Here is a 13,227-nt window from a genome sequence, read left to right on the forward strand (position 1 = left end):
ATTTTTGGTTAGGAAGCAATTTGGTTATCCAGTTTTCCCCTTTTTATTTTTAATAATACCATTCAATACCTTCCATGTATTTTTTATGTTGTTTTTATTGTCCTCTAGTAATTTGCTGTAGTAATCCCTTTGCTGCTTCTCATAATTTTTGTCTGTTTTTATGTTTTATATTTGTGTTCCAATTCATTTGTTCTCTTCTTTAAAAAGTCTTTGTATAATACATTTTTCTTTTTACATGCATTTAATATTCCCTTACTTAACCATGGCTTTTCAGCAAATTTCTGTTTTACTACTTTCTTAACAAGAGCACAGTTTTTTGCATAAAGAACCATTGTTATTGACAAAAATGTGTCATATGCTTCATCTACATCTTCCATATAGACTTTATGCCAGTCTTGTACCATCAGATCATTTTTAAAAGAATCAATTGTCCCTTCTGTTTTTTGTCTAATTATGTTGTATGTTGTAACGTCCTTATTTGCCCCTGTACAGCTCTGAGTGACTGCAAACACTGGCAGATGGTCACTTGTGTCATTTATTATTAGCCCACTTATTACTTTCCTATCAATTACATTAGTGAATATATTATCAATTAGTGTGGCACTGTGAGTTGTTATTCTGGTCAAGCGTGTGATTGAGGGATACAGGCTCATACTGTACATTGAATTAATTAATTTTGCAGTGGTAGTGTGTTCAGGTGGGTTTAACAAATCAATATTGAAGTCCCCACAAACAAAAACCATTTTCTCATTATTTATGTTCTCATACATCTCCCATAACTTATCCCTAAATGCATCAATACATGATCCTGCAGTTCTGTATACACAGAATGCAGATGTTCATCTGTTGGTTCAGTCTGTGGGCATCACCACAACTCTTTCACTGTTAAATTGCTGTTTGTACCACATTTCTTCCCGGCATGTCTTCTCTATTTCTCTAGGTCTCTTATTTTGAAATCTACTTGGACAAAATCAGAGACTTACTGGACGGTGAGTTCTTAACTCATTTTCCAACATCAAACCGAAATAGATGGCTGATATCTAACAAAAATGTCATTGTGGAACTGCGTTGGTTTCTTTTTCTAGTGTCAAAGACCAACTTGGCCGTACATGAGGACAAGAACAGGGTTCCCTTTGTCAAGGTAAATTTAACACTATACATATATGTACATAGGACGGCACGGTGGTGCAGTGGTTAGCATGGTTGCCTCACAGCAAGAAGGTTCTGGGTTTGAGCCCTGGGGTTGTCCAACCTTGGGGGTCATCCCGGCTCGTTCTCTGTGTGGAGTTTGCATGTTCTCCCTGTGTCTGCGTGGGTTTCCTCCGGGTGCTGCGGTTTTCTCCCACAGTCCAAAGCCATGTAGGTCAGGTGAATCGGACTTATTAAATTGTCCCTAGGTGTGAATGTGTCGGCGCTGTGATGGACTGGCGGCCTGTCCAGGGTGTCTCCCCGCCTTCCGCCCAATGACTGCTGGGATAGGCTCCAGCATCCCGTGACCCTAATTAGGATAAGCGGCTTGGATAATGGATGGATGGATGTCTGCAAGTGCTAGAAGCTGCTGTGAACTGGAGACAAATTCCTCGTGTACATAGGCACAATTGGCCAATAAAGTTGATTCTGATTCTCATTCTGATATAGTTTTCCTATCAACAAGCTGTATCTGTCTCTCCTTCCAGGGCTGTACAGAGCGTTTTGTCTCCAGTCCAGAGGAGGTGATGGATGTCATCGATGATGGCAAGGCCAACCGCCATGTGGCTGTCACAAGTGAGTCTCCAGCTTTTATCCATGTCCCTCTTTCCTCCCATCCATCACAGCCCCCCCCCCTTTTCTCCCGAATTGTACTCCGGCAATTACCACTTTTCCAAGCCGTCCTGGTCACTGCTCCAACCCCTCTACTGATCCGGGGAGGGCTTCAGACTACCACATGCCTCCTCCGATACATGTGGAGTCGCCAGCTGCTTCTTTTTACCTGACAGTGAGGCGTTTCACCAGGGGGATGTAGCACATCGGAGGATCATGCTGTTCCCCCCCAGTTCCCCCTCCCCCCTGAACAGGCGCCCCGACTGACCAGAGGAGGCGCTAGTGCAATGACCAGAACACATACCCACATCCGGCTTCCCACCCACAGACACGGCCAATTGTGTCTGTAGGGGCGCCCGACCAAGCCGGAGGTAGCACGGGGATTCAAACCAGCAATCCCCGTGTTGGTAGGCAATGGAATAGACCGCTACACTACTCGCACACCCCCATCCATCACAGTTTACACATCGCAGCTGGTCAATCGAAATATAATCTACCCATAAGAAAACCAAAGTCCTCTACATATTATATATGGCCTACCAACTAACTCAATATATAGAAATATATTGGAATGTATAGAAATATATTCAGAGTATTGCTCTAACTCCAGGAGTGAGAAGGTTGCTAAAGTCAAACCAGATGATTTATTTCAGCATAACTTCAAGACAATTTTCAAATGACCAGTTGTACAAGGGGCCCATTTTGCTGTGTCAAAGATCCTGTTCGCTTTTTACTTTCCTCCCTTTCCCAGATATGAATGAGCACAGCTCCCGCAGCCACAGCATCTTCCTCATAAACATCAAGCAGGAGAACATGGAGACCGAGCTGAAGCTGTCAGGGAAGCTCTACCTGGTGGACCTGGCAGGGAGTGAAAAGGTGTGATCAGATTTTCCCCCCCTCCTTGTTACAGTGCATCCGGAGAGTATTCACACCCCTTCACTTTCCCCACATTTTGTTATGTTACAGCCTTATTCCAAAATGGATTAAATTCCCTTTTTGTTCTCATCAATCTACACACAATACCCCATAATGACAAAGTGAAAAAGGTTTTGCAGAAATTTTTGCAAATTTATTAAAAATAAAAAACTGAAATATTGCATGTACATAAGTATTCACACCCTTTGCTATGACACTCAAAATTGAGCTCAGGTTCATCCTGTATCCACTGATCATCCTTGAGATGTTTCTACATCTTGATTGGAGTCCACCCGTAGTAAATTCAATTGATTGGACATGATTTGGAAAGGCACACACCTGTCTATATAAGGTCCCACTGTTGACAGTGCATGTCAGAGTAGAAACCAAGCCATGATGTCAAAGGAATTGTCTGTGGACCTCCGAGACAGGATTGTATCGAGGCACAGATCTGGGGAAGGGTACAAAAAAATGTCTACAGCTTTGAAGGTCCCGAAAAGCACAGTGGTCTCCATCATTCGTAAATGGAAGAAGTTTGGATCCACCAGGACTCTTCCTAGAGCTGGCCGCCCAGCCAAACTGAGCAATTGGGAGAGAAGGGCCTTGGTCAGGGAGGTGACCAAGAACCCGATGGTCTCTCTGACAGAGCTCCAGCGTTCCTCTGTGGAGATGGGAGAACCTTCCAGAAGGACAACCATCTCTACAGCACTCCACCAATCAGGCCTTTATGGTAGAGTGGCCAGACGGAAGCCTCTGCTCAGTAAAATGCACATGACAGCCTGCTTGGAGTTTGCCAGAAAGCACCTAAAGGACTCTCAGACCATGAGAAACAAGATTCTCTGGTCTGATGAAACCAAGATTGAACTCTTTGGCCTGAATGCCAAACGTCACGTCTGGAGGAAACCAGGCACCTCTCATCACCTTGCTAATACCATCCCTACAGTGAAGCATGGTGGTGGCAGCATCATGCTGTGGGGATGTTTTTCAGCGGCAGGAACTGGGAGACTAGTCAGGATCGAGGGAAAGATGAATGGAGCAAAGTACAGAGAGATCCTTGATGAAAACCTGCTCCAGAGCGCTCGGGACCTCAGACTGGGGCGAAGGTTTACCTTTCAACATGACAACGACCCTAAGCACACAGCCAGGACATGAAGGAGTGGCTTCGGGACAAGTCTGCGAATGTGCTTGAGTGGCCCAGCCAGAGCCCAGATTTCAACCCCATTGAAGATCTCTGGAAAGACCTGAAAAGAGCTGTGCAGCGACGCTCCCCATCTAACCTTACAGAGCTCGAGAGGATCTGCAGAGGAGAATGGGAGAAATACCCCAAATATAGGTGTACCAAGCTTGTAGCTTCATACCCAAGAAGACTTGAGGCTGTAATCGCTGCCAAGGGTGCCTCAGCCAAGTACTGAGTAAAGGGTGTGAATACTTATGTGCATGCGATATTTCCGTTTTTTATTTTTGATAAATTTGCAAAAATTTCTACTAAACCTTTTTCACTTTGCCATTATGGGGTATTGTATGTAGATTGATGAGAAAAAAAAGGAATTTAATCCATTTTGGAATGAGGCTGTAACATAACAAAATGTGGGGAAAGTGAAGGGGTGCACTGTATATGCCTTCCTATCTTTTCAACACATTGTTTGTTTATCCATGGATCGCTGCACAGAGTGGCTCATGAGCATGTTTAAATTGAGTTGGGCCGCTAGACTGAAACGGGCTAAACTAGCATGAGTATACTGAGATTTTTTTTCACATCTCAATCTGTCAGTTTTGCAAATAAGCAACACCGACTCGCTAAAAGTGAACCCAGCCCTCATAGCACTCCTTCATGAAGTGGTCCAGCTGTAGATGCTGTTTCTGTACTGACAGCCTTCTGGGTTTTGTCCTCCTCCCTCCATTCAAGGTTAGCAAAACTGGGGCAGAAGGAGCGGTGTTAGATGAAGCCAAGAATATCAATAAGTCTCTCTCCGCTCTGGGAAATGTCATCTCTGCACTGGCTGAGGGAACTGTAAGTTTTTCTGTTTTTCTGTTTGTTTGTCTGTTTGCTGGCTGATCATTTTGCCTAGTCAGTTTTGTCCATGCTACATATTACAGTGTTATTCATGCGGTGTCAGCCCAGAAGCCAGGTCTGCCTGGATCTAGTATGTCAAGAGGGGATGAATTGAAGTATAAATGTTACTCACTTTTTTCAGTCAGACCAGCTTCCTGTCCCTATGTTCTTGTTCTTGTTCTGTGTCCTAGTCCTTTCCTAGTCCCGTGTCGCTCGTGTCGCTCTGGGACAATATGAATTCAAGTGTTTGTTTTGCTAAACTGTACATAGAATTTGATTAGCGTGCACATGAATATAAAAAACTTTGTCCAATGTGCAACATGATTTGTAGCACAGCGAGTCTTCACTACACCATAAAAACCTCTAGGGGGAGTGTCCGGGTAGCATAGAGGTCTATTCCGTTGCCTACCGACACGGGGATCCTGGTTCAATTACCCGTGTTACCTCCGGCTTGATCGGGCATCCCTACTGATACAATTGGCCGTGTCTGCAGGCGGGAAGCCGGATGTGGGTATGTGTCCTGGTCGCTGCACTAGCGCCTCCTCTGGTCGGTCAGGGTGCCTGTTCGGGGGGGGGGACTGGGGGAAATAGCGTGATCCTCCCATGCGCTATGTTCCCTTGGTCAAACTCCTCACCGTCAGGTGAAAAGAAGCGGCTGGCGACTCCACATGTGTCGGAGGAGGCATGTGGTAGTCTGCAGCCCCCCCGGATCGACAGAGGGGGTGGAGCAGTGACCAGGACGGCTCAGAAGAGTGGGGTAATTGGACAGGTACAATTAGGGAGAAAAAAAGGGGGGAAAAAAACCTCTGCAAGGAGGCATTCTGAGACAACTTGAACATGTAAAACTACTCAGATGTAGTTTTTCTCCAGTTTTGTTGCGATTCAAGGATGGATCATCAGTACACGAATATGGGAATCATTTCACAACTCAGTATGTGAACATGTAGATGACTCATTTGTTGTCCATCCTCCATTCCCGTCTGTAGAAAACCCACGTGCCATACCGAGACAGCAAGATGACACGAATCCTGCAGGACTCTCTGGGCGGCAACTGTCGCACCACCATCGTCATCTGCTGCTCCCCGTCTGCTTACAACGAGGCCGAGACCAAGTCTACCCTCATGTTTGGACAGAGGTGGGCCGTCAAGATCGATTCACATTTACAATCAGTCAATTACCAGGACAATGTCATAGGGCGTGTGTGTGGGCGTGCAGTCATCAGCATGCATCCTTTACATAATGTAGAAAAGTCACATCACCCGACCTGTAGAAGATGCTGTTCCACTTTCAAGACTTTTCTGTTGGTTTCTGTTGGAGAGTTATTTTAAGCTTTCGTTAAAGTCAACACGTTTTTTTCAAAAGCTTTCCATCCTCACCAAGAAAAGTTGTTCCTGGGTGAGCCGATGGCATGTTGGTGTGAATATGTCGTTCCGCATTGTGAATGTGCGTGGCTGAAGGTCAGTCCGTTTCCCTCTATGCTGTGTGTCAGGAGGGGAATGCTTCTTCTATTCATTTAATTTTATATTTCATTTATTGTGTGTGGCTCTGATGTAAGGTTGCAACCAACGCGAACAAACATCAGAGATCTAGTCTGAAGTAGTAAATGAAGACAGAGCAAGGATGAACATTTTAGTCTGTTCTTTTACACCGAAGGGTTTTAGTCATAGACTGCCATTTTTGGGTCTTCATCAAAACGCTCCAGAGCCTTTTGCTGCTAGCCAAAGGATCTGAGAATCAATCCATCCTTTGTCTTTGTCCAACTCTGTTGTATCTATTAAGTTTACAACTCATCCCTCCATCCATCCATCCATTCATCCATCCACTCATCCATCCATCCATCCATCCACTCATCCACTCATCCATCCATCCATCCATCCATCCATCCATCCATCCATCTACCCATCCAATCTATGTAAAGCCGCTGAATCTTTGCCCACGCTGGCTCCTCTCTCTCTGCAGAGCGAAGACCATCAAGAACACAGTGTCTGTCAACTTGGAGCTGACAGCAGAGGAGTGGAAGAAGAAGTATGAGAAAGAGAAGGAGAAAACCAGGAGTCTGAAAATCATGATCCAGAAACTGGAGAATGAGCTCAAACGTTGGAGAAAAGGTAACTTTTCTTTCTTTCTTTTCTACTTTATCGCAGACTCAGGGTCCATAACAGACAAAGACAAGGTAAAAAAACAAGAGAAGAAAGAATAAAGCCACAAAAGATAAGAACCATAGGTAAAAGATAAACCCTAGACAAGACATAAAGTAAACACAATAAATAACATAAAAGGAACAAATCAGTGTCTTATAAGGAGGCAGCTATACCAGTGGTCCCACTGCCGGGATTGGTAGCGTGCGGCACTGAATCTTATATCAGTTAAACTGTTGATGATTACATTATCAGAGTCATTGAGCCAGCAAATAAATTTATACCTGAGCTTTCTTAGAAGGGCCTGAAAGGTATTGATTCCTGCAGCCACAAACATTTCACTTGCACTACACCATCTAGGTCTTTTTAGTAGTATTCTCATAGCATCATTATAAACTACTTGAAGCCTCTGTAAGCTTGCTTTTTTACAGTTTGACCACAGGGGGCAGTATAGAGTGTTGTACAATATGCTCTGAACAGAGACATCTTCACACTAACTGAACACATACCAAACTTGCGTGACAGTGTTTGCTTGTGCATACATCATGCGGCATTGCCTATAGATATCATCATCGTCTGTCATTTGTTCAGTAATATAATGCCCAAGATATTTCACCTTAGTACATACCCCAAGATTATTATCAGGAAATCAGGAAATTTTAGATGATTGACCTCTTTGTTTCTGCAGATTATGACAACACTCTTAGTAGCATTGTATTTGATATCATGCTCCACACCATACAGACAACATAGGAGCTGCTGGAGACCAGCACTACAGGGAGTAAGGATGACAAAGTCATCTGCACACATAATATGTTTCACCAAGGTATTACCCATCATGCACCCGGTGTTACAGGCTTTCAACTGCTTGGACAAATCATCAATATATAAATTGTAGAGAACTGGAGACAGAATCCCCCCTTGTCTGACACCATTGCTAACCCCAAATGGGGCTGAAACACTATTACCCCATTTCCCTTGCATGGTCTGGTGGGCATACCAATAAGCCGGGATTCTCACAATGTATTCAGGCACCCCTCTTTGACTCAATTTAACAAACAGCCAAACCAAACAAAAAGAGAAATGCTTAAACAGAGATTGTGAGGGGGGAGGCAGAAAAGAAAGCTGTGTCAGGATAGGAATAAGAGGAAACAAATAGGATTCAAATCTATATTTATGCACATCTAGAAGACCACAGTCCTCTGCTGTTGGCTACTGAGAAGATAAGTGCCTTGCTCAAGGGCACTGTAATGGAACGTGTTGATGGAGAGTATCGCTGTTCTTAAGTTATTTTCCTCAACCTCTCTAACCAGGCCAAGGGAACCATCTTGGAAATGTTCACAAGCGTACATTTCTAATGTGTAGGTCTAGGACAAGGGCTAAAGTGAGGCAATGATTGAGACAAAGCACAGAAAGAGGAACCGGCAGAGAGACAGACACCGCATGGAGGAAATGATGGTTAGATGTCACCGAGAGTCTGAGCCGCCTCTGTAATGAGCACGTCTGAGTAGGTTTGACCCCACAGTAATATAACACACCACCACCTTCCCTCTCAGTGGCGTCTGCAGATGACTACTAATGAGTCTCTCCATCACAACCCCGTCCTCAGGAATAACGGTACCCAGTGGTTCACCTGCATCTCTAATCCTCTTTTAGGATGTAATGCCCGGACCTAATGAGCGTTCGGCGGGGAACTGCGTTGATGTTTGGTCATTGTTAAAGTCATGCACATTAACCGTTCGCTGTTTGACGCAATTGTTGTAATTGTTATAGTTGAAGCTTTACAGAGAAATACCAAAGGGCCTATATGGGATGCAAGGCAAGTGCGTGCACACACACACACACACACACACACACACACACACACACACACACACACACTCTCAGGATAGAGAGGACCGCCAGTTTGATGAGATACAGAGGGACAGAGGGAGACGTTTCCAGAGCCGTTCATCTATTCTGTGATTTTCTCTCTTATGAAAATATCCTTTAAGTTGCTCCCTGCTTAGTTCAGCCTTTTCTCCTGGAAATAAAACTCTAGTCAGAATAACTAGGTCAGTCGACGACAGGATTTTTGGCACGAGGCAATTTGCCAGCTGAATTTAATCTCTTTGAATGACTTGGATGGACAATGTCCACCATAATAGTCTTACTTAGCCCCGAGTTTGCCTGGCATAAATGCTCAGTGTAGTGCTGCAAAAGCACCGATGTGAACTCCATCGTATTTCTGTGGGTGTCCGCAGCAGACGTTTCACTTCGCATCATCTCCGTGGGTTTCAAACACCCCAGCAGACGACAAAACAAGCTGCCCGTGTAACTCTGAACGGCTGAAGCTTTGGATGAAGCGGATATGTGTCGCGTATTATTGCGAGAGAGAGAGAGAGTTGTGCTGCGGGATGTTGGGTTTTGTCTTTGTCGTCTCGCCATCGGGTCAGATAAAAAGCCCTGTGTCCCCTTAGCCTTCTTCCCCACTGTGGGATTTAATGAATGCGTTTGGATGTGTTCTTGGAGGGTTGCACAGCTTTTGCGTGATATGAAACATGAACTGAGCCGGTGATGATGGTGCTATGATGCTGTGACGGAGGGCGTTTGCTTCATGTTACAGGTGGAGCCGGGTGAAATATTGCTATAATCGGTATATTGTGATGTGAGGCTAGATGTCGTCTGGGGTTTTGGTTATTGTAATGTGATATATAAGTTTGTCAGTCCCTGGTCTTAGCAGCTGCATTACAGTAAAGTGATACAACTCTGTGAACTTATTCGACTGTTTTGGCCGAGTGCAATGGACAGTGAATGTCTCTACCTGCTTGGTCGTCATATCCACATGACCATTGATCATTTCTCAGCATTTCCTTGTGGGTAAATATTTTATGAACGCACCAATAGTCGTCCCCAAAATATCGTCACAGTATCGACTCCGAGGGATTCACTCAAGGCTATTGCGATACGTGAATTTGTCAGTATCGCCCGTTACGTTAGAGGACTGCAGGCTCCCCAGAAGAGGTAGTACATGGAAGGAACAAGCACGCTCGTCAGTCTCGGCTATGTGGAGGCTGACAGAGCAGGATATCTATTGCTATGGTTACCAGCTCTGTGTGTGATGGTCAGCCTCACCGACTCATACATTCCTCTGCTTTGTAGTCTTGTCTCTCGTCTCTGTCTCTCTCTCTCTCTCTCTCTGTCTGTCTGTCTGTCTCTCCCTCTCTCTCTCTCTCTCTCTCTCTCTCTCTCTCTCTCTCTCTCTCTCTCTCTCTCTCTCTCTCTCTCTCTCTCTCTCTGTCTGTCTGTCTGTCTGTGTGTCTCTCGCTGTCTCTCTTCCTCTCAATTCGATTCAGTTCAGTTCAGTATGTGCTTTATTGGCATGACATGTGTTTTTGTACATATTGCCAAAGCATGTAAAACAACAGCACAACACAACAATGATTGTAGCAACAGCAACAGCAACAATTATCATGATATCAAACAACAGTAGCAATAGGTGCCGTCACCCACTGTCTCTCAGGTTGTGACAGGAAAATATAAATCTTGCTGCAATGCTCGCCGCTGGCCCCCCTCCCAGGACCACCCGCAGCTTACCTGCGTCGTCCATTTCCTGCTACTCTGGAATCACACGTCCCAGCTCCTGGACAAAAGCCCGTCGCTGTTTTTCAAATTTTTCACATTTAAGACGAAAGTGCACCTCTGTCTCCACCTCATCTGTCATGCATTGACCACATATTGGCCATGTCTGCTCTTCCTCTCTCTCTCTTGCTCTCTGTCTCTTTCTGTCTCTTTCTGTCTCTCTCGCTAGCTCTCTCTCTCTCTCTCTCTCTCTCTCTCTCTCTCTCTCTCTCTCTCTCTCTCTCTCTCTCTCTCTCTCTCTCTCTCTCTCTCTCTCTCTCTCTCTCTCTCTCTCTCTCTCTCTCTCTCTCTCTAGCTCTGCTCACATAACAGATAACAGGCTACAAACACCCAGACAGCCCTTGAAAATCCCAGCCAGCAGTGCTGTCATTTTATGATTAGGTTAGTCAGTCCCTTTTGGCTTGATGTACCTTTTTTCTTTCAGAAAGTAGCAGATTTGATAAGAAAATATTGTCCTCAAGTTTTACAGCCACCAACATATACTGTCTGATACACATGCACACAAGCAGTACATGCAAACACAGGCAGAAACACATGGACAACATGCTCCCACATTAACATCTTGTCTTAACATGCTCCGTCCTGCCTCCATCCTCCCTCATTCCTGTCAGAGGACCGTGTGTAACTCTACCCACTGTCGGCCTGAAATATTGGACTCCGCTGGAGGCTAAGCTGCTTGCTAAGGGGCTGGCGAGGGGATACAGGGCTTGTGCAATGTCTTCTTTTGGGTTGGAACTGGAGGATGTTTTTTGGATTTAGGGATATACTGTCATTTACTTCTTTTTTTATTAACATATGTTGCACTCTGGCCAGCCCTTATCTCTCTACAGCCTGGTTCACACATGCAGTCTAACCCGTAAATCTTCTCGCTATTTTTCATGCCGGGGTTGTGGAGGAACGTGAGCCGGAGTCGATATTCTGGAGAAGTTGCGTTGGCAGTTCGCCTACTCGAGACCGACTAACATTTAATGAAAACGCTTCAAAACTACAGTAGTTTTCACAAAAGCCGTAACGTTGCAGGGACAAGCACGCAGAGTCACGCCAATCTTTTTTTTTTTTTTCCTAAAATTTATTTCTGATTTTTCCCTTTTTCTCCCGATTTAGTGGCCAATCGATCCCTATTTTAGTTCAAACACCCACCCTCGTACTGCATGCGTTCGCCAACTGCATCTCTCTGGCCGGCAGTCTCGAAGGAGACGCCTCGCCACTTTTGTGACAAGGCGACTCCAGGCCGAACCACTGCTTTTCCATCCCGGTAGAGGCTAGCTCCCATCGATGCAGAGAACGGTCAACTGAGCATGCGCAAAATGCCTCTACCATGCCTCCACACGCCCGCGTAGCATCCAGGTGCTAGGATTCTAGGAAGACCCACCCCTACTCTGTGTCTGATTAGCTTACTGTAACCCTACTCCCCCCCCCTCCCAACCCTAACCTTAACCTACCCAAACAACGGAGGCAATGAGTACTAGCCTCTACCGTTATTGCTGCTTCGTCGAGTCCGGCCATAGTCGGATCTGATGAGACCGGGGCGCGAACCCCGGTCCCCAGTGGGCAACTGCATCGACACAAAGCCGATGGTTAGACCGCTACACCACCGCGGACACCGGTCACACCAATCATAACACTTTTACGGTGAGTGGACCACTCACGAAGAATGCTCCTCGGGACATGTTCACAGAAGGGCGGTTTGTCTGAAGCGGGTAAGAGAGTCCGCTCTGCAGAGGAGCTCAAACAGTCAGCTTGTGGGGGTACAGTTAGACACACTGTAGTCTACACTAAAATAAAGGACATTCTTCACGAGCATGGTGTTATGAGACAGAAGGCACTGTCACTGTCATGTGTGAGCAGACCCTATCCATAAGGCCCTGCAGACACACCGCTGCGTGTGCGAGCGTTTGAAACCACCGGTGGTGACGTAAGGGGCTGTATGTGTGTGTGTGAAAGGGTCTTCAACCTGTCTTCCAGGTGAGTCTGTTCCAGTGGAGGAGCAGCTCAGCAGCAAGGAGAAGAGGAGCGGCAGCGAGGCGACGCCCGTGATCGAAACCTTGGCCCCTCCGCCAGCCCCGCTGTGCGATGAGGAAAAGACGCAGTATGAGAAGCTCATCACCGACCTGTATCAGCAGCTGGACGACAAGGTTGAACTTTGTCTGGCAAAGGGGGGGGGGGGTGTCCGGGTAGCGTTGGTCTATTCCGTTGCCTGCCAACATGGGGATCGCCAGTTCGAATCCCCGTGTTACCTCCGGCTTGGTCGGGCGTCCCTACAGACACAATTGGCCGTGTCTGCGGGTGGGAAGCCAGATGTGGGTATGTGTCCTGGTTGCTGCACTAGCGCCCCCTCTGATCAGTCGGGGCGCCTGTTTGGGGGGGAGGGGGAACTGGGGGGAATAGCGTGATCCTCCCATGCCCCACGCCCCCCTGGCGAAACTCCTCACTGTCAGGTGAAAAGAAGCGGCTGGCGACGGAGGAGGCATGTGGTAGTCTGCAGCCCTCCTTGGATCAGCAGAGGGGGTGGAGCAGCAACCGGGATGGTTCGGAAGAGTGGGGTAATTGGCCAAGTACAATTAGGGAGAAAAAGGGGGGGAAAATTAAAAAAAAAATTGACAGTTTTCTTAGGAAAGGTGTAAGATAACTGTTGGTTTTATCCAAGCCGCTTATCCCAATCAGGGTTGTGGGAATGCTGGAGCCTATCCCAGTAGTCAT

General features: G+C 46.2%; 1 protein-coding gene across 1 annotated transcript in view; it reads left to right on the top strand.

Moving 5' to 3' along the window:
* Nucleotides 1-13,227, top strand: part of kif5c (kinesin family member 5C) — a 52,493-nt gene that overhangs the window by 25,258 nt on the left and 14,008 nt on the right. Inside the window, exons 5-12 of the mRNA XM_056288929.1 lie at nucleotides 941-989; nucleotides 1,086-1,141; nucleotides 1,677-1,764; nucleotides 2,552-2,676; nucleotides 4,622-4,726; nucleotides 5,755-5,903; nucleotides 6,728-6,876; nucleotides 12,493-12,662. Of these exons, the coding sequence (XP_056144904.1) occupies nucleotides 941-989; nucleotides 1,086-1,141; nucleotides 1,677-1,764; nucleotides 2,552-2,676; nucleotides 4,622-4,726; nucleotides 5,755-5,903; nucleotides 6,728-6,876; nucleotides 12,493-12,662 (891 nt within the window). The remainder of the gene's footprint in view (nucleotides 1-940; nucleotides 990-1,085; nucleotides 1,142-1,676; nucleotides 1,765-2,551; nucleotides 2,677-4,621; nucleotides 4,727-5,754; nucleotides 5,904-6,727; nucleotides 6,877-12,492; nucleotides 12,663-13,227) is intronic.

Source organism: Lampris incognitus, chromosome 11 (assembly GCF_029633865.1).
Source record: "Lampris incognitus isolate fLamInc1 chromosome 11, fLamInc1.hap2, whole genome shotgun sequence".
NCBI classification, from domain to species: domain Eukaryota; kingdom Metazoa; phylum Chordata; class Actinopteri; order Lampriformes; family Lampridae; genus Lampris; species Lampris incognitus.